Consider the following 26,508-nt stretch of genomic DNA (forward strand, 5'->3'; position numbering starts at 1 on the left):
AAAATCCAGGGTCATAATTGCTATATTTGCTTCTTTACAACATTTTTAAAATGGCTGAAATCACAAAAATAACTCTTTTGCCAGGACTTTTAAGGTAAATATATGTGATTTTCACCATTGAGGGCGCTATTATGTGCCAATTATGACCTTCAAAGGCCTGTATTTCCTAAACTACACAACCAAATTGTCTGATTTTCGCACAGGATGTTGCTCTGAGGGTCTAGATTGTAAAATTAAATATAGCATAATTGTACATCTTTGGGAAAATAGTTTTATTTGATGACAAAAAATTATTTTGTGCGTAACTTTTTAAACGTGACCGTACAAAATGCTATATTCACCTTCATTACGAGCAGAATATTTTCTATCTAATTAGGTAGTCGGGTTTGCACAGAAGTTACTAGGAGACAAATTATATGGAATTCAATATGCCCAAAAGTTTTCCAACTGCTGCAGAATCTGTTACATTTCCACCATACATTTGTGTATGTAGGCAGGGGTACACACAATAGCTAGCATTGTGGCCACCCTAGTATAACCCGTGAAGTGCTTATAGCGTGATACGCTGCGCGCGGTTAACGATCGCTGCAATTAAATCTCTATAGTCAGCATGATACAAAATGCGGTTGATAGTTACGCGGTGTTCTGCTTTAGCTGCTCTGTCTTGGACAGTGACCATTAATGTCATCTGGTTCCGTAGCTGACACCGCAAAAGTACAAGCCACGCAATGTTTTTTTTTGTATTTTCAGTAACTTCGAGAATACTGATTCAGAATCTGTGTGATCAAGCAAAATAAGTCGGAACTCGGGAATGTAAATTTTGTCAGTTTCTAATAGCATAGTAAAAAGCATTTACAAAGCTGTATTTTGCAGAAAATCCCATTGATATTGAACAACCAGTTCCAAAGATATGAGCAATTAAAGAGTTAAAAAACAGGAGGAAACAAAAGAAAATAGTTCCTTTACTTAGCTATATCTCAAAATCAATATTTCCGAGTTCCGACTGATTTTGCTTGATCGCTTCACAACTTGACACAAATGACACCAAATATACAGGGGTCTAAATGTAAAAGTGTTTTATTTTTGAACAATTTTGAAATTTACCCTTGACCTCTTGTGGCACATAAACTGTACTACCATAGATTGCATTAAGAAAAAAACTGGGGTTCTTACGTATACTGTAGACAAAAAAGTTTTATATACCGTAAAACCCTACGAAATAAGTTGGGGTAATTAATTTCAAAATGCTCAATAGTGTCATATTGGCACCACATAGATTCTGAATCCGAACCAGTTCAATGGGGTGTATTTCCTCTGACACCTTGTATTAAAACCGTATAAAATTCAGTTTTGCCTTTTTTTTAGTGAGACAGATTCATGACGAAAGTATACTTTGCTTTATTGCAGATATTGTTCAATATTGAATGGCTCTGATATTATTGATGATCTAATCATCGGGTACGATTCACGCGTACGACCCGCAAATGGCGGTAAGTTGTCATAATAAATAACCCAAATAAAAACAACAAGGATTTCCTTAGAAATGAATTGAAATAAAATGAAACAAGTTTCATTGGCTACTGAAATAACTAATAAATGGGTTGATGATGTTACGGCAGTGTTTATCAAGTATTATATAGAGGGCTAGAGGGTGAGAAACAGACCTTTACCAATCATGGGCACAGTGGCGTAGCCAGGGGGGATGGGGGGGGGGGCGCGGCCACCCTGTGAAAAAGTGCTGGCTACGCCACTGAATGGGCCTGTAATTCAGGACTGGTGAGATGCATTCGGGTCCCCACGTCAGACCGAAGTAACACTTAGCCGATACTGATCAACGCGTCCATTATCTCTGGTAATGGAGTTTTTTGAACTGTTTGTCTTACATATACAGTGAACAAAATTATATTGTTTGCGCTAAAATAATTATGTATGAGCATCGCACTTGGTAAATTTAACATAAAATTACAATGAAACCATTGGCAGATAATCCAGCGAAGAAACTCCGGACATACCTGCATGTGCTGGGATTTGAAACCAGACCTTCGGATAGCGAGTCCGATGATCTAACCACTAAGTTAGTTACACAGACTGCTTTAGTATACAAACACATACCCAAAAATGGTGACCTAGGCCGAATGTTGGTAATACCGACATCGCTTCCCGGCAGGCCCGTACGCAGGATTTGGAGGAGGGGGTGCTGAAATTGTCGAAAGTGGACTTTCTTTCATAAATTTGGACATTTTGGACGCACGCATATTCTGCAATTTGGGACTTTTTGTACACTTTGGCAATTTTTTGTTGGGGGGGGGGGGGGGTGCGACACACCCCCGCACCTCCCTCCCCTGTGTACGGGCCTGTTTCCCGGCATCCTTAATTACCCAAGTTTCCATTTATGTCTTGCTCATGAGATTAGAACTCATACACATGTCCGCGTTGAATGTCCTCCTTTCAACTCAGTGCCACATCTTCTGTAAGGATTGCGACAGCTTTCAAATATTTAATATATCATTTTAAAAAGCGACAAGGAGGAAAACATTCAGTATTGCCAATTTCTATTTAGAGAATAAAGGTATTGTTTTTAGCCGCTGGAGTGTATCTATCATCTCATATAACACAGGCGACATCATTATTTTAAGTACAACAACGAGGCGTAGCCGAGTTGTTTTACGCCAAAAATAATGATGTCGCCCGTGTTATATGAGACGATAGATGCACGACAGCGGCTATAAACAATACCTTTATTCTCATTATTAAACACTTCAATTAATTCAAACAAAAATATCATAAGTATTACAAATTTTAATTAAATTAAATTCTGCATTTTACCTAGGGCTTAAAATCGATCAGTCCCGTTGTTGCAGTGCGCCTCCGATTGGTTCAAATAGCGAGTACGCGTATCGCGTAGATTCACACGCGCTGACCCGTGTGATATCGTGTCATATCACATGGGTAAGAACCAATAAGATTGCAGGAACGTTCTCAAGTGTTTAAGAATGTGGGTTATAATACAAGTCGTACTTGACTGAATGATAAACATGAAAGAACACAAAGCGTTTAATGTTCAACTTTCTCTCTCTTATATGTCCAAGGAATGGTATTTGCTTCAATACTGCATTCAATATTCCCCAATATACAAATGAGATAATCCGAACCCTTAGTCTTATTTGCATATTGGGTATATTCAATGAAGCATTTACAAAGGTGATGATGGGGGATGCACTTAACTGAACAATTACACATGCCGAGTGTTTTGAGAACCATGCTAGAAAATATGCTACATGTACTCTTTTCAATTATTCTTACTTGTACCAGGCGGCACAGGACGTCCCATCGTATTGACAAAATAACACTAAATTTAGGCAAAGTAGATTTTGGGCCCTGTACAAACCTATGCAATATATCCGCTAAAAGTCCGTTTTTAGCCATAACTTGTGTCGATCAATTTCTTTTAAACCAGATATCCATGGGAGATAAAAATTTACACAGAGAAAGTAAAATATATTTTAAAGGAATCTACCCGGCGCACAAGATGTGCACCGAGTAGATTTTGAGTAAAAAACCGTCAAATTTTGACTTTCGCGCGTTTTTTAAAAATCCCTTAATTTGCTCTCTGCTACTAACTATGAAAAGCATCTGCCATAACGAGAGTATTACGTATCGTTATTTCTATGCTGTGTAAGAGTTGGATATTTGCGATTCGTCATCTTGGATTGCAGCAACCCAGATCTTACCCTAGTCCCCGATATTTTTCACACGTGATTATATACAGACTCGATCACAAATTTTAGGGAAGTGGTGTGTTTACGGCGAGATCCATGTTTTTGCTGCTGCACAATAACAAATTCGGAACGAAGCACGACGGATAGGTCAGCACCTCTGTTTACAAACAAACAAAGACAACTCTGTTTACAAACGTGATGACAACTTGAGCATAATTTTATATTTGAGGTGAGTGTATGGATTAATTAGTATAGTAATTTTACTGAGTCGTTTTCTCGAGCTCACTGTTTTCGTAGGGTCATATCATGGATGGTGTCGGGACTGTCGGTACATATAAAAATAAACATGCACTGCCATTGCCACTGCATCATTGCATGTACTGATGCAGAAATGAGAAAGTATTAAATAAGACAACAGTGAGCACATCCAATGCAATGCATGCTATGACACTGATCAGTGCACAATGTTTATAAAATAATCAGTCTACAATTAACGTCACTGTCTGTCTTTCAGTGTATATTAAACCTGGCCTGACCACGCTGCATGACCCCGGCCATTTATAAGGGGCTGTGCAATAATACCCCCCGGGGTAAAATTTCCAAATGGCTCGCCCCCCTCTCGGCCTGTGAAAAATCGCTTGCCCCCCCTCTCTGCCCACCAAAAAATCTTTGCCGCCCCCCCCTTCGAACATATGCCAAACTTGAACTTGCCCCCCCTCTCGGCTTGCCAAAAATTGCTTGCCCCCCCCCCTTTTGGCTTGTCGCCGAGAAGGGGGGGCAAGCAATTTTTGGCAAGCCGATAAGTGATTTTTGGCACACATTCATGTGGCGCCTTTTTAATGAAACGCTATAAAAGGCTTAGGAAAACAGTACAGAAACGCTTAAATATGCAAATTTTCCAGCTCGCTGCACTCGCAACATACATCAATCAAGACCATTTATAAGGTTTGCAAATTGGGATTCCAAAAATCTGCCATTTTCAAGGGGGGGCAGCGATTTTGGCGGGCCGAGGGGGGGGGGCAAGTGACTTTTGGCGAGCGGTTTGGACATTTTACACCCCGGGGGACATCATAATTATTGCACAGCCACTTAGGGGTGGTGCAATAATTATGTGTACCCTGGGGGTGAATTCTCAAAATGGTCTGCCAAAAACGCTTGCCCCCCTTTGGCCATGCCAAAAATCTTTGCCCCCCCTTTCGACGTGCCGAAAATCCTTTGCCCCCTTTTGACGTGCCAAAAATCTTTGCCCCCCTTACACATGCAAGATTTTGGTGAACCCAAATTTAAAACGGGGGTACACATAATTATTGCACCACCCCTTAAAATTGTAGTACGGGGAGCTGGATCAATAACCATAATCCCCTACTAGCTAGTGATCTGGACATGTACATGTATATTGTATATGCTGGACAGGGCTCAAATTCTCCCACCATTGCCCATTGACTTCTGTCCGCGAGAGAGAGAGATTTGCACTTTAATGTTTTTTGTAGTAGGCTTTATGGCTTTTAAATGCATGTAAAAACACAGCAGTAATTTGAGCCAACTCATCCGATTAAAAAAATAGTAGCCTACTGGAGTTTGCACCGATGTCACTCTCTTGAGAAATTTAAATGGACTATTATGCTTCGCCGACTTATGTAGAACAGGGCAGGGCATTTTTGAATGGGGAGTCCCCGGCCCCATACCTCAGGGAATTTTCCCAAGTCGCTGTCCGTCAACTTCCAAGCAGGATGAGGAATCTTTGTCTTTGAAGTTTGAATAGCAAGCCCTGACCAAAATATAAAATCCTGGCCCCATGGAGAATTTTCCTGTCCTGTCAATGTCCCCCAAAAGACCAAATTGATCTTGATCATAAATTATCTTGAGCTACTCAATTATCTTGAGCTTCTCAATTATCCTGAGATAATCAATTATCCTGAGATAATCAATTATCCTGAGATAATCAATTATCCTGAGATAATCAATTATCCTGAGATAATCAATTACTCTGAGTTAATCAATTATTCTGAGTTAATCAAATATTCTGAGATAATCCATTATCCTGAGACAATTATCTTGAGATAAATTATATGAAAATAATAAATTATTTCAAGATAAATATCTCCATTATCTTTTTGTCCAGAAATAAATATCTCAAGATAATAAATTATCTTGTCAAGGTAACAAATTATCTTGAGAAAATACCCGGTACGTTATCTCAAGATGTTTTTTATCTGGAGATCATAAATGATCTTGATAGTAAATTGTCTTGATCATAAATTATCTTGAGATAATCATCTTGAGATAATCAATTTTTATCTTCAGATGATCAGTTATCCTGAGATAATCAATTATCTTGTGATAAATATATGAAAATAATCAATTATCTCAAGATAAATATCTCCATAATCTTTTTATCTCGAGATAATAAATTAACTTGTCGAAAAAAATTAAACTCGAGAAAATACATTATCTCAAGATTTTTTTTATCTGGAGATCATAAATTATCTTGATAGTAAATTATCTTGATCATAAATTATCTTGAGACAGAGATAATTATCTTGAGATAATCAATTATCTTCAGATGATCAATTATCTTCAGATGATCAATTATCTTCAGATGATCAATTATCTTCAGATGATCAATTATTCTGAGTTATTCCATTATCCTGAGACAATTATCTCAAGATAAATATCTCCATAAAAACATCTTTTTGTCCAGAGATAAATATCTCAAGATAATAAATCATCTTGAGATAATTGATAACAAATTATCTTGAGATAAATCACTCAAAAAATACAAACAAATCTTTTTTATCTGGAGATAAATATGTTAAGATAATCTTGAGATAAATTATCTTGAAATAATAAGATAACTTATCTCAAAATAATTGATTATTTCAAAGTAATTTGTTATCTTTTATCTGGATATAAATGTCTCAAGAAATTATCTTAAGATAAGTTTAATTGATAAATCTCAAGTAATAAATCATCTTGAGATAATTGATAACAAATTATCTTGAGATAAATCACTCAAAAAATACAAACAAATCTTTTTTATCTGGAGATAAATATGTTAAGATAATCTTGAGATAAATTATCTTGAAATAATAAGATAACTTATCTCAAAATAATTGATTATTTCAAAGTAATTTGTTATCTTTTATCTGGATATAAATGTCTCAAGAAATTATCTTAAGATAAGTTTAATTGATAAATCTCAAGTCAAGATAACAAATTATCTCAAAAAAATACATCATCTCAAAAAAATAATAAATTATATCAAATCATCTCAAGATATTAAATGGCGATGATAAATTATCTTATTAAAATTATATGGAGATGATAATGTATTACAGTATCTCAAGTTAATTGATCATCCAGAGGCTAATTAAATCAATTAAAAATGTTTTCTTTTTAATTTTTATGATATGTAAAATTATTGTTATTATTCTTGGTTTTTTGGTTTTTTTTACAGGAAGCATGCATGATGGTTTGGAAAATGGACCTTGTGATGGCTATACCATGGACATAGGAAACAATTCTTGTTGGTTATTCAATGGAGCTCAATGGAATATTCAACCTACGGATTTGTCACAAAGTTCTCAGCAGTTGAGAAAAAAATGGCATTATGTCAAAGTCTGGCTAACTTTGTGACTAATTTATGAGTACCTCTCCTGGGGGTGAAGGAAAACAGCAAATGCTTCAATTTTGATGAAACTGGTCTCACAACTTGATTTCAAATAATTGTTTATTATTAAAAGAAAATGTTGCATCACCTGGAATGACTCTTTAACTATGTAACAAAGGAAGTAGGTAGTGGCCCATTCGGTGAGTTGCTCATCCGGACAATCGTAAAACTGATCATCAAAATTCAGATTTTAGTACCTTTGTCATTGCCATAGATGTACTAACATAGCCTGCTAGTGGTTCAGCCGCAAGATGTGTATTTAAGACAAAATAAAGCATTATACATGAATCTGTAATTAATACTGACAGTATTTAAATTAGATACATGTATTTGAATGGGGCTTTAACTTCATCAATACTGCTGTTTTCTTAGTTGGTTTTTTTGCCAAATTTCTCATTTCAAAAATACCAAATGACAATTTGAATGACTTATCAGTCACTTTTAAGCAATTTATAAACAATTTTAATTTGTTTACATTTATATTTAACCTTGGTCCTTTTTTTTGGCTCATACACATAAAACTGGAATGAAAGCCCCCAAGTAGGTCAAATTATGCATCTCCTTTTTGAGCTATTTTTAATTTTGACTGGAATTTTCAAATTTCCCAAGGTTGTCAACCAACCAATCCAACCATACTTCCAATCCATACAGCAATAATCAGCAAAGAAAAAATTGGCAACCCATCTTCTCTGCTACTGAACTATGCAGAGTATGATACCATTGTTTATTTTCAAAATGCTGATTTTGTATGGAAAATACTGATTTTGAGGTTTGAGAATACTGATGTGTTTTTCAAAGATGGCAGCCCTGTGTACATAGCTATACATGGCTATACATAGCTATACATGGCTATACATAGCTATACATGGCTATATGTGGCTATGACATGGTAACATATGGCTATACATAGCTATACATGGCTATACATAGCTATACATGGCTATACATAGCTATACATGGCTATACATAGCTATACATGGCTATACATAGCTATACATGGCTATACATAGCTATACATGGCTATGACATGGTAACATATGGCTATACATAGCTATACATAGCTATGCATGGCTATACATAGCTATACATGGCTATACATAGCTATGCATGTCTATACATAGTTATATACTTCATTAATATATTCTTGTTCATTGATTGGTCAAAAGTGGATCACATGACCAAAAATAGTTCTACCATCAGTATGCCCATCCGTAAATAGTACCTCAAAGCCGTAAATAGTATTTTCAATGTCCCTGAAGAGCTGTAAATAGTACCTCCAAGCCGTAAATAGTACTTTTGACCATGCCTTCCGCGTGCGCACATTCGATGCGATGGAACAGTTCACGCACGCGAAACTGCCATAACGTAATTTCGCGCTGCTGTAATTGGTTAGCCCAATTTTAGCCTATTCGATTTGTTTGAAGGGCAAAATATAGGTTGTGCTTAAACAGGATAGAAGCTGGAGAGTCTAAACGTCAAATAATTTTCTTTTATCATTGAACAAAGAATATATTAATGAAGTATATAAAACAAATATATACTGCCTTTATTAGAAGTTCTGGTTAAAACTATGCTCCCTCTTTGAGATCAATTAATACTATTTTCCTTCAGGGCTGCACCCCTCATGAAAACAGTACTATTGGTCTCAACTCTGGCCCATAGTTTTAACCAGAACCTCTCATGGCAGTATATACTTGTATACTATGCATGGCTATACATAGCTATACATGGCTAAACATAGCTATGCATGGCTATACATAGCTATGCATGGCTATACATAGCTATGCATGGCTATACATAGCTATGCATGGCATTCCTGACCATAACCCATAACAAATGAGCTACAGCACCATTGGTGCTCTTGTTCCTACTCAAATGCAACACTGAAGTAAATTCAAGCAAAGCAAATGATTATGTTTTTAATTTAATATTATTATTTTCATTTTTACACATACAAAGTCATGATTGTTAACATCATCTGTAATAGTAATACCAGTATTTGTGTTAAAAGTTACCCAAGTTCCCTTCAATAATGTAAAGTAAATCTTCAGATACCATGTAACTAGAGGTTTAATAAAATGTTCTTTTTATATTATAGCATGGTTCTACTAAGTCTTGATTGTAGTCATTCTTCTCTCATCTTTAATGTCCATTTGCATTTAATTTTGCAGATCAACCCATTTTTTTTTTGCAACAGCATGTGTTCATAATTCAAAATCTTCTCATAAAATAAAATATTTGGCCAACCGTAGAGAGTTAATTCCAACACTAATGTTACCGGAAACACAGAAAAAAAATTGTACAGCCTTATGAAACCACAAAGAAGTGAAATGAAAGGTCTTGAAACCTTTTTAAATGAAGTAAAATGATTTTCGTAACAACAGGTGGATACCGGAAGTTCTACATTTCATGTAGAACTAGCTCAGTTTGCTGATCACAAGGCCATCTATTGCCACATGACTCGAGTTAGCTGGGAGTATTTCAAAATAACTTGAGCTGTAAACAGATGTAACAATGACCAGATGGTTTTGTTTTGTACCAATTACATGCTGAAGGTGCACTGAATTTGAAGTGGCCCATTCACCCATTGCACACTCCTGCCATATGCAAGGAGAGCCTCAAACTGGCAATTGACATGAATGGGAAGTATTACGTAACATTACACAACGTAATATGACTGGTTCAATTCCCATTCATGTATGCTGTCAGATTGAGGCTCTCCTTGCATATGGTGGAACGGTGCTATGTAGAATCGTCCACATGCAGATCTGTTGGATAACGCTTCAATGGGAAATGAACTTTGCTGCTTGGATGATGTCACGATGAGGTTAGCATTTATTCCGTAATGAAAAGCGTGTTCCGACGGATCTGCACTCGACATACCCGGTACCTCTATGGATGAATTGGGTTTGAAAGTTGCACCTTTCAAAGAGTTTACAGTGTGGGGCACTAATTGGGGGATGGAGAACTACTAATTAGGTTGTATCTAGCCTCAGTTTGAAGCGTCTGGGCTCTGGGATGGTGTGCTTTTTTCTATTTTTTCCTTTTTTTTTTTTTTGCTTCTTGGTTTATTTTATTATTCATGTATTGTAGGCTCCTTCTATTAATTATTTCTTGCCGCCCTAGACTTCTAATTATTTCTTGCCGTCCAGTAACGTGAGTAAGACATAAAAACTGGTTGTCATGTACAGATCAGAGGTGGGTGGACAGGATATGAAGACACATGAATAAAAAAATAAATCGGGGAAAAAAAAAAAGGAAAATATAAAAAACACGATCAAGAGCACAGACACCTCGAAACGAGGCTAGGTTGAATCATAATATGACTATTCTTGGTTTTTTTAACCGAGAACAAATTGCTCAACCAAAGCCTAAAAGCTTATAAGCATGATGTTCTCAGCTGTCTATCCAATCTATCACTACAAGATTCCTATTTCGGCCTGCACAGGTACACCATCGCCAAGGCACCAGGCTGGTACACACAGAGTATCTACACAGTACCAATACTGCCACTGCAGGATCCACCAACAGTGGTACTGCACTGGTACTCACCTGGTACTGCACAGTACCAGCCAAGTACATGTACCTCGGCGATGGTGCACCTGTGCAGGTGGCCCAATAGGAATCAGGTAGTGTAACTGAGCTTCATATTATTAATCCTTAAACACTTGTTGCCACAGTCCACTGCTTAGATTTAATTTGTAAATTGGAATGTAAAATCTAAAAGTTACTTGTCGAGTGCTTGTTGCCACAAATGGCACTGTAGTACACCAGTACACAGACTCGGTTTCAATCTCAATATGCTAAATGTGGTTCCTTTATATTGCTGACTACCAGTTGCCTGATGAGTTATCGGTTTCCAGGGCTTGGTCAATCTTTTGGCTTACCACACATCACACCAACCTGTAAATTTAAAAAAGAAATACAATAACATATTTTTTATTGTTTCACATCGAAAATGATACACTGGGATACAACGATATTCTGGGAGACTGCTGGTGGCAAACATTGGCAAAGTGGTGCAAGTGATTATGAAAATACCACTGTTAGCGACAACATTTGAAATCCATTTCAAAGCAGTTTAAGGTACCAGTTTGAGATGCCGTCTTAGCTCCAACTTCCACTGACATATTCTCCACACAAATGTGTGAGGGGTACATCACAGCCAGAAGAGGCACACAGAAAAATAAAATATCAATAAAATACAAAGTCACAACTTAGTAACTTAATTACCTCACATGAAGTTAGAAAATAAAGAAATCTTTTTCTTTACATCAGTATAAATTTTGAGCACATATTTGAAGGTGTAAGGTGACCAAAATTGTGACTGAAATTATAGTCTCTTCCCAGAAACTGGCCCAATCACAAATGCAGACATGGTGTACACAGCTTTTCAAAAGTGAGGGGGACGATTCTCAATTTCCCCTGAAGGCTCAAATTTTTGTCTCCCTTCGCTCACCATAATTGGTAACCCTGTGATTTCCCCCGAATAGGTGCATTTCGCCTGAATGAACAACAAAAGTGGGGGACCCCCTTTGCGCATGCCACGGATGTGTAGGAAGGTGTCCCATTTGTGTGAGGATAGGAAAGAAAAGGTCATGAGGTTTCGGGCTAAATTTCCATGTAGGGTCGCTGGGGGTCTGAGTGCTTGCGATTCTGATCGATGCTGACATGCCAGTCACTGTGACTTGTTTTAACACTACCATTTCACTTAACTTTTATATATACAAAGCTTCACAAGTCTCAAAATTGTTTGTAACCAACGACAAGTTGTAAGTTCAATTTACTTAAGAACGGTACCCTTCGTAAGTAATAGGGATTTTACAGAGATCCTTCGTAAAGTGGGTATTCGTTAAGTTACGAATACCCAATACTATAGCTGTAATAATAATTTCTCGATCATGAGCTTCTTTACTTACTGCGTGCACTGCGTATGTTGCACTTTTCATGGAATAACACGCTAGCGTGACATGCCCTTGACCTCGAGTCAGCTGCCTAGCGACACTGTGCCCCCAAGGCTGTGATTGGTTGGTTCTGAATGTTGCTGTCGATCGCGTTAAAGCGTGAGTGGCAAGCATTGTGCGCTCGACGCAATTTACTGTTGCGTACAAATTGAACACTCATGATCGAGAATATATTATTTTACATGTAGCTATAGATTAACTTTCCGAAGGGTCCCTGTAGTAAATCCTTACGAAGGGTACTGGTCGTAGGTTTAATGAAATGGAACTTATGACTCGTTGTTACTGTAAGAAAAAGAATTTATTTAGTAACACCAATAATTAACTTGTGTTGTGGAGCTGACTTACCCCGGTTTACTACACTATTCAAATTGCTACGAGCAATTACATGTACTGCAATCATGGCAATGTAATTCATACTGTGTAGAACTAGACACTGCAACATGTACACAGCACAGCACAGCACAGTCACAAACCGGGACGCAAACTAGTCATGCATGTAGCTCGCTGAGACAACTTAATATACGTATGGTATACTCACTTTACAGCATCCAAAACTGCCACACAGATTTGACTTTGACGTAATACTCCGCAACGCCTCTTCTGAAGCCAAACGCAAAGGAATGTGAGAGCGCTGAGAGAGCTATTAATCTTGGAGTTTTTGCTGTTTTCTTAGGTGGTTGGTTACTTCTTGTTTGAATGCTTCCGCTGTTTCGATGTTAATGATGTTGTTAGGCAGGGTATTCCACTCATTGATTGTTTTTGGAAAAAATGAGTCTCTGAGACAGTTCTTGTTGGCTCGTGGTCTGTTAAATGCCTTGACGTTTTGACGGCGAGTGGGGCGGGTGACTGGTATGAGAAATTTTGAGCCGGTATGGCGACCTGACCTGTGGTGGTTTTGTGTAACAGAGTGAGGCGACTAGCTTGTCGACGCAGTTGTAGTGAGTCCCATTCAAGTTGTGTCAACATTTTAGTGACACTACTATATTGGTCGTAATCTCTGCAGGCAAATCTTGCAGCTTTTCGTTGCACCGCCTCCAATTTAAGTATGTGTTCTTTAGTTGCCGGATCCCATACGGTTCCGCAATACTCTAGGTGCGGCCGCACTAATGCCTTATAGGCAGTTGATTTGAGTTCAGTGGTACACGGATGCAAATTTCTACGCACTACCCCTAGAACTCGATTGGCTTTTGAGATGGCATGATTGATGTGGTTATCCCATTTAAGATTATTTGTTATTTGAATACCCAGATATGAGTGTGAGTCCGTTTCTTGCAACACAGACTGCCCTAGTTTGTACTGATGGGTAGTCTTACTTCTAGAATGTGACAATTTAAGTGTGAAACACTTACTGGCATTAAATTGCATTTGCCAGTTGTTTTGCCACATATGCAAGGTATCAAGATCAGATTGAAGGCGAGAAACATCAGAGTTGTCGTGGATGGGGCGATATAATACACAGTCATCAGCAAATAAACGAACCTCCGACGAGATGTTACCAGGGCGGTCGTTTATATATGCTAAGAACAATAAGGGGCCGAGGACGGTGCCTTGGGGAACGCCTGATCTAACTGGCACCCACTGTGAATGATCACCATCCACGACAACTCTCTGTTTCCGCTGTGTTAAAAAATTTTTTACCCATGTATGAGTCCTGTCGGTTATACCATATTTTTCTAACTTGTAAAGCAGCCTCTGGTGAGGAACCGTGTCGAACGCCTTGCTGAAGTCCATGATTACCATATCGACAGATGTTTTGGAATCAAGGGCTTCAGCAAGGTCGTTGACAGTAAGGATTAATTGGCTCTCACACGAGTGACCACGGCGGAAGCCGTGTTGCCTGTCCGATAGGACATTGAAATTATTAAAGTGGTGCATAATTTGGCTATGAAGTATGTGTTCTAACAGTTTACAACAAATAGGTGTCAAAGACACAGGCCTGTAATTTGATGCAGTGGCTCTGACCCTTTTTTAAAAATTGGGGTGATGTTAGCTGTGAGCCAGTCTGAAGGAAGGGACCCTGTGTCTAAAGACTTCCTGAAAATGTGTGTCAACGCCGGTGTGAGTTCTTTGGCAAAAGATTTCAGGATTTTTGCTGGGATGCCGTCCGGCCCTGGGGCCTTGTTAACTTCCAGATCATTCAGTAATTTGAATACCCCATCCTGGGATATTTCAAAATCAGGCATTGGTGGATAACACTGTTGTTTGGGCAGGTTATCGGTAGGGTTTTCATTGGTAAAGACCGATTCAAACTGGTGATTTAGGATTTCAGCTTTTCCAACACTATCACTAATAAGTGAGCCATTGCTTCTAAGAGCAGGAATGCCCACACTATCGTTGCGTAACTTCTTCACGAAGCTCCAGAATTGCTTAGGGGACTCAATGCATGAGAATCTTACCCATCTCCAGTATGCCACCTTAGTGTCTTTTTGTACTTCTTTACGGATGTTTCTGAAATTTTGTTTGTCAGTTTCATTACCAGATTTTCTAGCTTTGTTAAAGATTCTTTGCTTTTTCCTCAACTTCCTACGGATGCTCGGTGAGATCCATGGGGTATTATTCTTTTTTGAAGAATAATTTGAGGGAATGTGTGTCCATTGCCTGAAATATACCTTCTTTAAACAATTTCCAATCATCCTCAACAGTGGAAGAATTTGAGCCCAAAATTTTGGAGCTGAGATTGATAAAATCTTTCTTCAACCCTTCATTATTGGCTTTTTGGTATTTGTACACTTTTCTAGGCTTAGATTTCAAAAGCTTAGGAGATGTTGCCATGTCAATCATGGGGATTCCGTCATGGTCACTAATCCCCGGGTTGGTCATAACATTGTTGACCAAAGTTGGATTGGAGGTAAGAAAAAGGTCTATTTAATCCACAATGTAGTTTTACCGAGAGTTTACTTGATTTCTACACAACACAGCACAGCTCAGCACACGTACCGACGAGTTGGTTTGTTTACATTTTCCGCAGAACCCGGAAGTCACTTTTTGCGATCGCCAAAGTGGGTTGCCAGTTTGCGAGTGGACGTCCTACCCCCCCTGATTTGTACTATTTTGTCGAGGAGCAGAACATTACCAGGATGTGCAAGAACAAATTAAACCAGAAAAGTAATGCTTGTACTTGCTTTAATTTGCACAGTTCATCAACGATATGGCATCTCAATCAAATGATACCTTTAAAAATCCGAGAGGAGGAAACTAAGCTTCAAAGTTAATAACTTGCTGCAAGCACCTGCAAGGGGATACAATCAAACCCCTACGAAATGTCTTTTCATGCATTTCAAATTAAAAAGGCTTCTATCATCATTAAGTTTCATCTGGTCGTGACAAAGTAATAAGGATATAAGTACTTTGTTATTAATATGCACTTACTACCTTATGTGCATAACGCTTTTGTCTTTTCCCTTTGAGATGGAGAACTAGCTCGTGGTTTAAATTAGGCATTCAGTAAGCCTCGTGATCTTGTGTTTACTAGTCATTATCATTATGTAAGGTGTAAACGTAAGAAAGTTATAAACTTTAAACTACCTTTAGATTACAAGAAAATTGGCACAGTGGTCTGGACTGCATAGGTTTATGAGGTTGACTGGGATAATCAAAACTAAATTTGAAAAATTTAATTTGAATAATAACATTACAATAAGAATGTTGCTCTACCGATGGAAAAGTGTACCATGCGAACACGTCTTTCGCAGATGACTTTAAGTAGATATTACTTGGATGCTTTAGGCGATTAAATATTAGCACATAATTAGACCCTTTAAGGGGGTACTACACCCCTCGTTAAATTTGTGTCTATTTTTGCATTTTTCTCAAAAACTAATAACACACTTGAAACTAAATTTATGTATATCATAGGGGCAAGGAATCCAATTACTACACTGGAATTTCAGAGACCCAAGACAAGCGGTTTGTTCTTTATGATAAGAAATAAGGTACCGCTAAGATGTACCTCATTTCCTATCATATATACTGAACCGCTTGTCTTGAGTCACTGAAATTTCAGTGTAGTAATTGTATTCCTTGCCCCAATAATACATTTTGTTACCAGTGTGTTATTATTTTTTGAGAAAAATACAAAAATAGTCACAAATTTACCACATGGGTGTAGTACCCCCTTAACGCAACGTCAGGTCAAATGGGAAAAAATAATTAAAATATATCATTTTTGTTTGCAACTTTTAGGATCATCTAAAAGTGGCATTTTTTAAAACTATTATTTTCAGAGAGTATTCGCTTTTGTTTCGTCGAAGTAGATTTTAGCTACAAGTTACAGTGATTTAAGACCCACTTGGACACGCTCAATTGCTATTATCTCCAAAACATTATTTAAAACTCACTAGCCTTAAATTATGTTTTTTATTCTTCAAAACACAGACAACACATTTTAACAAACAAAGAAACAGGCGTGTTTTTCAAATTTGAAATGCACTCTCTCTCCTACCAAGATAAACTGCACCTACATTGGAATATCACAATTAGAAATAAATAATGGTCATACATATTGACAACTACCCCGAGCGATTACTACTGACTATTTCCTGGATATACATCCGGGACATGAATTACATATTTACAAATCATAAACAAAATATGTCATTGTCTCTGTAGGGGACGCAATATATGAATAATCACAAACAGGTTGACCGACATTGCACGATTTCACTGATATTTTTATTCGATATTAGGGACCGTTCACAAACATTTATAAGGGGGGCCTGATGCAAAAAAAAATTTGACATGAAAATTATGGGTCAACCCCATAGAAAAGCATATAAACTCAATTTTTCCAGGAAAATTTGTGGTCATTTTTTCAGCCCCCCCCTTAGGAGGGTCAAAATTTTCAGGGCCCCCTTTTTGCATCAAGTGTTTGTGAACGGTCCCTTACTTCATCGAAACCAGTTCAAAATATTCAATACATATGTGTACGCATATTAAAACCAACTAATTTACGGAAATCAGTTCACAAACGGGGAAATAAAAACATACGAACACCCGCGGGAAAGAATTTGATGCGTACTTGAGCACAGGGGTTTCAGAATTTCAAACAGCAAAGTGGACAGAAATAAATGGCCGTCTCGAATCAATAGCTGGCAGCGAAATATTGATTTTTGAACAATGGATTGTGTTGTCTTTTTCAAAGCAACAAGAAGTGATCTTTCTCCTTAGTGGTCATATTCAGGGACAGGCGATTTGCGCGCAATTTGCTATTTTTTTCCTATGGGCAGGGATACATGATACATGCACTGAAAAAAGAGTTCCGCGCAATTCCGCGCAATTTTTTTCAGCGCAAATCGCCTGTCCCTGGTCATATTTTAGTCGACGTTCGCTAAGTTCACTCCTTCACAAACTTTTATACACTCATTTTCTGCGAGTATTACTACATATGTGAGTGGACACTACGAATGAGCCGTGAACTCGGCAAATTGCATTCTGAGTTACAGTGTAAAATGTTCTTGAAGTTTGTATCTCAATTCGGTGCGACAAATATCTCATCAAATACTGTTAAAACCAATCAATAATCCTATTGCTGAAGAGGATAATAAGCTTCTACCAATTTCTATAGAATAGTTCTTGTCTTTGTTTGCTTTGGCTAAATCCTGTTCAAGTGCTGGATAACAAAGCATTGTATTTTGTCTAGATATGTATAACCAACAATTAACAGTGAGAGTACATTCCTGAACCTCGTTGACTTGGGGATGATTTGAAATGACTGCCAATTATGACTGTTTGATATTTATTACCAGAAATGTGGAAAAACAGTCACATGTAGAACGAAAAAAAGGTACAATTTTGTTGAAGGTACAGAGTTCAACAAACCATAACTCCGCTTCTGGATATCGTTTGAAGTCAAATGATATACCATTTTAAAGCTTATGATATATATTTTCTAAACACGAAATAAAACAAAATTTACCGGGGTCGACTTTACGGCTGATTCGCGATGTCCAGTCACATATTTCCTCCTTGGCTATATTTCCTCCTAACCTGACATATATAACTAAACCATATACTGTCTTAAATTCTTCCGGACGTAATTTCTGTTATAGTAGTTCTCTTTCTCAAGGACGTCTTATGTTTCCAGGAGCATTAATTTATAATCGTCCTCTGCAGTAAAGTGTGCTGAGGCTTGTGGATCAACGTCTATGCGTTGTGCTTGTGCGTAGCGCACTATAAATCACTGCGCTTTTTTAAGTAGTATACTTTCCTTTAATTCCATAACTCAAGGTCAGGCAAACTTCGGTCATTGAACATGTTTAAGACAAAAGAGGTTTGCATTCAGTCTAAGAGAATTACAACCATTTTAGTCCAAAAATTACATTCAAATTCCCAACGTTTTATTGCTCATGTTGATATTCAGTTCAATTACAAGGTAACTCTACAGTAAACCGGTATAGCAGCTCACAAATATGAGGACGAAATGAAATTTGGGTTGGCATGTTATATCAAATAGGGTCGTGTGGACAAATTAGACGATCATTAAGAGAATAAAACATGCATTATTTTATAATCTATATGCCCTTGATAAATGAATCAGCCATATGTGACGTGTCATGTCAAAAGGAGATACCTTTGGGCAGTAAATGGAAAAATAGCCAAAAATCTGCCAGGGAGTGATTTTTTCACAATTTGGGTTTCTTGCGAATGTGTGATGTTATTAATGTTTAAAATATTATCTGATAGTTTCAGACCGGAATATAACTTGCATCTTGTATGTTTTGAGACATTTTTCAAGGTAATTTCTACTCTCAACTTTGTCAATATTATTTTTAAAAGCCGATATCTCAATTTCCAGTTTTATAATACCATAACTTACGAACTCGATATCTTCGCTTATAAAGGAATGTCTGATTTCATTGGGGGAAAATGGTGTTGTGGAGCAAAATATCTATTTAAGATATGTAAAAACCTCAAAATTGGTGACCTGCCCAAAAGTGTCACCTTTTGACATGGCACGTCACATATCATCAAATGAGGTCCATTGAATATATTATGATCATTAATTTACCATCCGCAAGAATATTAATGTATTCTTCACACATTTAAGCTCCCATTTATACATATTTAATTTGACAAAAGTGAATAACGACATTATGCAGTTGCTTGGGGCGACATTATATAAGTTCATCAATCTGCAGGGTGCCTCATACCAAATTGAGAACAATTTATGACCAATGTTTTACCTGTAAATATTCCATACTTGTCACATATTTTTTTTATTATAAAATAGATTTTGTAAATTGCAAAGAGTAGAGACAAAATGCCTAATGAAATTAACGTAAATTCTATTTTCTTTACTACTAATACTGTAGACATGAATATGTATTTTTTTATAGTGGGTTTATATAATCTAGGTGTTTTATATGAAAGCTGACGGAGAAAGCACACTTCAAAATATTTTGATAAACCAGTATTACCAACCATCGACAAGTATCCCCTCTTATATAAAGTACCTGCACGTGTTTTTACTGTCGGATTCTGACATAAATATATCGTTTCAGCAAAAATATATTGGCAATTCTCAGGGTGCAATTCAAACGTAGTTTTACTGACATTAACGATTACCAAACTGAATATCATATTAAGGGAGTACTACACCCCTGCCCAATTTTGTGCCTATTTTTGCATTTTTCTCAAAATTATAGCGCACTTGTGACAAGTAAGATATGTATATTATAGGGGCAAGGACTACAACTACTGCACTGGAAATTTTATTTTAGCACAGACAACAGTTGTGGAGTTACAGTCAAAATTTAAGGAAAACCAATATTTGATCAATAAATCAATAACTACTTGCCTTGAGTTGCTGAATTTTCAGTGCAGTAGTTGTAGTTTTTGCCCCTATAATATACATATCTTACCTGTCACCAATGCGCTATAATTTTTGAGAAAAAATGCAAAAATAGGCACAAAATTGGCCAGGGGTGTAGTACCCTTAATATTATGATGTCCATGTCATATAGAGGGGGTTGCACCCTCGGAAATCAACTTCTAATCTACGTCTCTAGATCAGCAAAAATACGTAGAAAACTATATTACAGCTATGTTAAAAAATTCCAATAATGTTCCTAAGTTTAAAACTTCATACATTGGGGTTCAAATTTTGTTAAAAACTACGCCACAGTATAAGTTATAAGCAGAAAGGGCAAAATTAGGGGCCGGGATGGTCAGTTTTTTGGGCCACACTGGTGTCAAAAAGTAAAAGTGCTCCCATTTTAATGAAAATGGTCTCAAAATGTTGGTCATCTCATGTGTGGAGTCGAAATGTACATGACCCCTTATAATTACACCTCGTTTGGGATGAGTAAAAGTTGTGAAATTCTATAAAATGTTTCCCATGCAATAATTAATACCTTGAATTCAGTCTCCATCAACAACAAGTCAAACTTGAGTTTCAAACGTAAGACAGAACTTGTTATTCTTAATTACACAACTAAGTATACTAATTGAAAACACTTATTATTTGTTTAACCGTCCAGCTAGCATCTCTAAACGTCTTAATTTTGTTTAGTTACTTTATTTGTTTAGTTTGTTAAGTGAAGTGTTAAATCACTTCACTAAACAAACTAATAATCACGAACAAGTTTATTTCTTAATAGGATTTATCGGAAATTAGTAAATCAAACGATACAAATAACAATAAAAAAGAAAGACAAAATGAATGGTCTCCGACGATCGCGACCATGGGACACCGTCTTTGCATTGAAAAAAAAAATGATATCGGCGTTTAGTTTAGTCATTATCAATTTCATGGGGCGGTTTTTAGTTATACATGGTTAGGCAGTATGCGAAAATCACGAATAATGTTTGCAATATTGTTTCATCGCTAACATCTGCATTTGCTGGATGTTTGTCCCCATTAGCGGGACTAATGGGTTGTGATATGTAATTGAGAAGGCTAGTATTATATAAATATGATACAAGCTAATATAAATATTTATTATCCATAGGCCTAAGTGATATGCTAACAATAAGATGAACTACGGTTTTAATATTTTTTACGTCGTGTAAATGAAGTATAAACTTGCCATCATATTGATAGAGTTTAAACTGATACACACAAATAACATATAGCACACCAGTGTGCGATCATTAATTATGCTTAGCCGCCGGCCTAATCATACAAACAGGGGAGATGATCTTGCACAGTGGTGTATCAGGGGCAGTATGTGTAGATCAGTGGTTAGAGCGCTCGCCCTGCAAGTGAGAGGTTTGGGGTTCAAGTCCCCGCACATGCAGTGCAATTATGCCAGTAATAATGTATAATGAAGAGATTAATTTAATGATTTGATTGTTCCTTGTATTGTATTTAAGAAGTGAAGTTTTCACCATGGAGTCGGCATAAAAACACAATTCTCGTAGCACATAACATTAACTACGTATAACATGTCAATTCTATTCTAATTTAGACTTACTAATTAAATAGTAGTTTGACATTTAAAGAAACAGTTAACGTTCTTTTATTTAACAAAGAGTGTGTAAAATGAGCAAAAATATAACTAAAATATATTCCATTTTCAATTGAATCTCGTATGTATTTTGCTTTGCGCGTCGAAACATTGATTTAAGATTTTGTTTTTGTCCACATACAATGACATACATCACCGATATATTGTTGTAAATGTCAAGAGATGATTTGTATCAATCTTTTTGCTCATGTAAGATTCAAATACGAAGATACACATGGTCGCATTTTTGAGTAGAGCCAAGTGGTCTCATTACATCACTTCTCACTTCACCAATCAAGAATGACTCATATTCTATAGCAAGAATTGCACCCACGGCAACAAGTGTCAAAACCCGTGAGAGAATAGACTTATAGATCTTTTTCTTTATTTTAGTATAATGATCTACAATGGAATCACAGCGGATTTAAATGTCAGTCAAAGATATTTCTTATTTTTATCAGATTTTTCTTATCTATATATATGAAAATTCACGCCAAGTTTGAACGTGAAACAATTTAAACATTATCCGACGTAAATCTCCCGCATACACCATCATCTCGTCACTAATGAACCTAAAGATGATTGCATAGTTCGCTAGCGATGTTGAACTCTAACAAAAGACATTTCCCGCGACTTCTTACTTTGAAAAGTACAATAACGTTTATTTATATATTTTTACAAGTGAAGGAGCTTAAGGGATGGGGTATGAACGTTTGGAGAGTATTTATTGTGGGACATGAGAGCACATCAGACATATCGAATTGCATTCTAAATACGAAGAATGTCCTTCTGATATCAAATAATTTTGATTTTTGAAATTCGCAATGTAATACACATTTTATGGCAAATCATTAAAAATTGATATTTTTGATATTTAACAGTACTTGAAGTAAACTTTATAAATCTGATGATTTATACTTAAAGTGTATGTAGGTGGGATGAAAAGCCGACGATCAATTGAAAATTTTGACCTTTCGTATTGAAGATATGGATTTTTCCCCAAAACACCCCCAAAAATAGGGTCTTTTTGGGAAAAAAATCCATATCTTCAATATAAAAGGTCAAAATTTTCAATTGATCGTCGGCTTTTCCTCCCAGCTACATACACTTTAAGAATATATCATTAGATTTATACAATTTATTTCGAGGACTGTTATATATCAAAAATTTGAAAAATATCAAATTTTAATAATTTGTCATAAAATTTGTATTATATCGTGAATTTCAAAAAATGAAAATTATTTGATATCAGAAAGATATGCTTCGTATTCAGAATGCAATTCGATACGTCTGAGGTGCTCTCATGTCCCACAAAAAATTCTGTCGAAACGCCATAAACGCTCATTCTAGATCTCTTAAAAATTTAAATACATGTCTCTCTTCTTACATAAATATTTCAAGGTCCACCAGTACAAGTTGCCGTCGTTTTTAGTAGAGTTGATAGACGTAATAAGCGAAAGCAACAAGCAACAAAGTTAAATGCACGTACCATGTAGACTTTCTTATAGTGACGAATACATAATTTATATGAACCACTCCTTTGTTTACCGACCAATGAGGGCGATGTTACTGATTTTTTACCCGAACCTCGCGTTCGCGTAAGACACTTCACAGGTTATATAAACACTGTTTTAGTAATTTAGAATTAGTACTTACTGAAAAATACGACGAATTAAGCGTACGGTACTAACATTTTTGATTTTCATAATATACTTTGTTGTTTACAGGTCCGGCTGTAGCGGTTGCAATAGGTATGTTTGTTGAGAGTATTGGAGGCATTGTGGAGGCGTCGATGGTAACTATGATACAATTCTTAGCCCATTGCGGTGTTTCCATAGATACCAGTTTTCTGCTTTTGTTGGCAACCCAAAGCAAGCGCTTTAAATAGATGTGATTCCAACTAAGATGTTGGCTTTCCTATGTAGGCCTATTACGTCTCAACGTAAAGTCTGCACAAAAAGTAATGCTGTTATAAATACGCTTTAGCTTCAGAACTAATAATTGTTTCGCAATATTGTAACATGAAGAGAAGGACAATTTATTTACGCGCATTTTGATACCATATTTGTCCAATTTTGTTCAATATTAACAACACAGCAATGTTTTGAAAGAAAAATACCCGAATTTAAAAGTTGCAGCTATTTGTATTGATTTGAAGTCAGCGCAAAGATAATTGCGAAATTTACGTGAAACGTGAAACGTGATACGGGAACGGCAACCGCATGTTACACTAGTCGAAAATAAGTTGCAGGGCGATCTATTCAAAAATTGTATTCATCTATAATTGCTATGGTAGTTAATCCGATTATGACGTCACTTCTACGGCGTATAACCCGCAAAACTACGTTTTAAAGTTAAAAACGTTTTCACGGCCTTTATAAAACATTTTTGGGCTTGCTGGTTAGTAGTATTTTGTATTATTTTACCGCTACCTCCGCAATTGCATGTTTGTCGTATTGCGATATTACCTGTACACACCATTATGTATCTCCGCTCATGCACGATTGTTACTTACAATAAATACAAGTTTGTACCTTTGTCTTTCCAAAACACACAACAATTAGTATTATAGTACCTTTAATTGCGTATCTCATTTGCATTAAGTTATTGCTATAATAAAAAAATTATTATGTACACTGACAATTGTCAACATTGGCGGAAATTTGAAGTTGAGGAACGCGTAAGAAAAAGGGACAGAAGTAAATACTAGTAAGTAGTTTACAAACCTTATTTTTGGTATCCGCTAATATGAGTATATTCAAATGATAACTGTGAAAGAAAAAATAGGCCTTAACGACAAACACAAACCGTATGCTTCGGCTATATTTATAAATACGTTTATATATACGCACGTGACCACCTCTGCGCTGCCATGGGACATATCAAAGCTCACAGTGTTAATCGGGCCTCAAAGTTCTTCGTTATGTTGTATAAAACTCGTGAAATATTAATGCCAATGTCCCTGTCATGAATTTAAGAAATTATGTTGTCAAAAAGTAACAAACACCTTAAAGCATGGCAGAAAATGGTTGAATGACATCTTCAGAATTCCCCAAAACACTTGTTAACACTTGCCGGGGAAAGAAGTTCCACTACGAAAATTCACGCTGGTGCTTTATTTATTTAGAACCTGCTAATATGAAATCGCATGAATAAATGGTATCAAACGTTGTTAAATAATCTATACTGCGCCAATAAAGTATCCTTACACTTGAATACGTAATCACAATTTCCAAACTGAACAATATTGGGGTAATTTTTTTTTTAATAGATGCACTCTATAATGCTGCACATTATTACACCTCATTAAATCAAATGTGACTTCAAGAAGCAAAGTTACAAGCATTTGATTAGACGAAGGTCCAGTTTCAAAAATGACAAACTTGCATATTCAAAACTCCACAGACTAGACATCTGGTTTGAGGGTTGGTGAATGACTAATTTATGCGTTTGGCTTTGATTTAAAACAAAAGGAACAAAGGAAAACTGAAACAAAATAACTGACAAATAAAATGAAAGTTATGAAAAGTACAGAGAAGTAAAAACTGAAATAAAAACTGCTTTAAATAACGCTTCATTGATGAAACTGTGTTGTCTCTTTGTTTCGCTTGTTGGGAATCTTTTTGCGCCTTGTATAGGCCAGTTTGTCACTTTTAAAACTGTACCTTCGTCTATTCAATTGCTAGTAACTTTATTTATTGAGGTCACATTGGATTCGATGTGGTGTCATAATATGCATCTATTAAAAAAACAAATTTACCCCAATATTGTTCAGTTTTTTTGTGATTATTTTTCCAAGTGTAAGGATACTTTATTGGCGCAGTATATTATACTGCTTGTCATGGGTAGGGTGGACGGCTTTTGATGTATTATCCTGGTGTGACTATGGCTTATATACGTCATATACAGTAAGCCAAAAAATTAAGGTACCAGTTGTGTTCACCCCTGATATCCTAAATAAAGACAAGTATGTCAATATTAAAACAAGCAGCCAATAACTGTACTCTTTAGCTCTGATTTAAGACCTTATTAATTGTTGAAATTGTTTGAGAATTAATGAAACGGTGATCTAAGACCTAATGAAGAAACGAAATCAAAATTTGCACTTTTGTGCTCTAATCAATGAAAGCACGACGCTAGTTTTAACGTGCTAATCAATGGAAGCACGGCGCTAGTTCTCTTGTTCGCGAATGTTTTGTGTACAGATCAATAGGGCTTGCAATGGAGTAAACTGCAACTTTTAAATTGGGATCTTCCTTGGGTATTTGGATCATCGTGGTTTTATTTCTAGAACACTTTCAACAAATGAGGTCTTAAATTCGAGCTAAAAGATGCAGCTATTAGCTGCTGCTTCCAATTATGACATATCTGTCTTTGTTTAGGATATACAGGGGGTGAACATAACTGATACCTTAATTATTTTGGCTTACTGTATTGTCCATAGGTAAGGTTATAAATGTATTTCTTATTAATGATACGACCAAACGATTGGATAGGCAAGGTGTGAAAAATCGGTCTAAAGTTAGGCACCACATCCAATTTAGTCCTATAGAACTATTGGTGCCCGGTTAGGTACCGATAACTCTTAACATCGCTCCTTGGAAATGTAATACATAAATAATAATAATAATAATAATTTTTACGGACAGAATAAAGTTAACAACATGAGATGCAAGAAACAGCATCAAATATGTATTACCATTTTAAAT

General features: G+C 36.4%; 1 protein-coding gene, 1 long non-coding RNA gene and 1 other non-coding gene across 3 annotated transcripts in view; 2 read left to right on the plus strand and 1 right to left on the minus strand.

Moving 5' to 3' along the window:
- Positions 1 to 26,508, plus strand: part of LOC140141949 (glycine receptor subunit alpha-3-like) — a 274,144-nt gene that overhangs the window by 226,745 nt on the left and 20,891 nt on the right. Inside the window, exons 2-3 of the mRNA XM_072163842.1 lie at positions 1,408 to 1,490; positions 23,527 to 23,594. Coding sequence (XP_072019943.1) covers positions 1,408 to 1,490; positions 23,527 to 23,594 — 151 coding nt within the window. The remainder of the gene's footprint in view (positions 1 to 1,407; positions 1,491 to 23,526; positions 23,595 to 26,508) is intronic.
- On the minus strand, positions 9,301 to 12,925 carry LOC140141837 (uncharacterized). Its single transcript, XR_011857467.1, has 2 exons — positions 12,892 to 12,925; positions 9,301 to 11,292 (listed from the first exon to the last, which is right to left on the minus strand). It is a non-coding gene; the product is annotated as an uncharacterized lncRNA (long non-coding RNA).
- On the plus strand, positions 21,517 to 21,589 carry Trnaa-ugc (transfer RNA alanine (anticodon UGC)). Its single transcript has one exon. It is a non-coding gene; the product is annotated as a tRNA-Ala (tRNA).

Source organism: Amphiura filiformis, chromosome 20 (assembly GCF_039555335.1).
Source record: "Amphiura filiformis chromosome 20, Afil_fr2py, whole genome shotgun sequence".
NCBI classification, from domain to species: Eukaryota; Metazoa; Echinodermata; class Ophiuroidea; order Amphilepidida; family Amphiuridae; genus Amphiura; species Amphiura filiformis.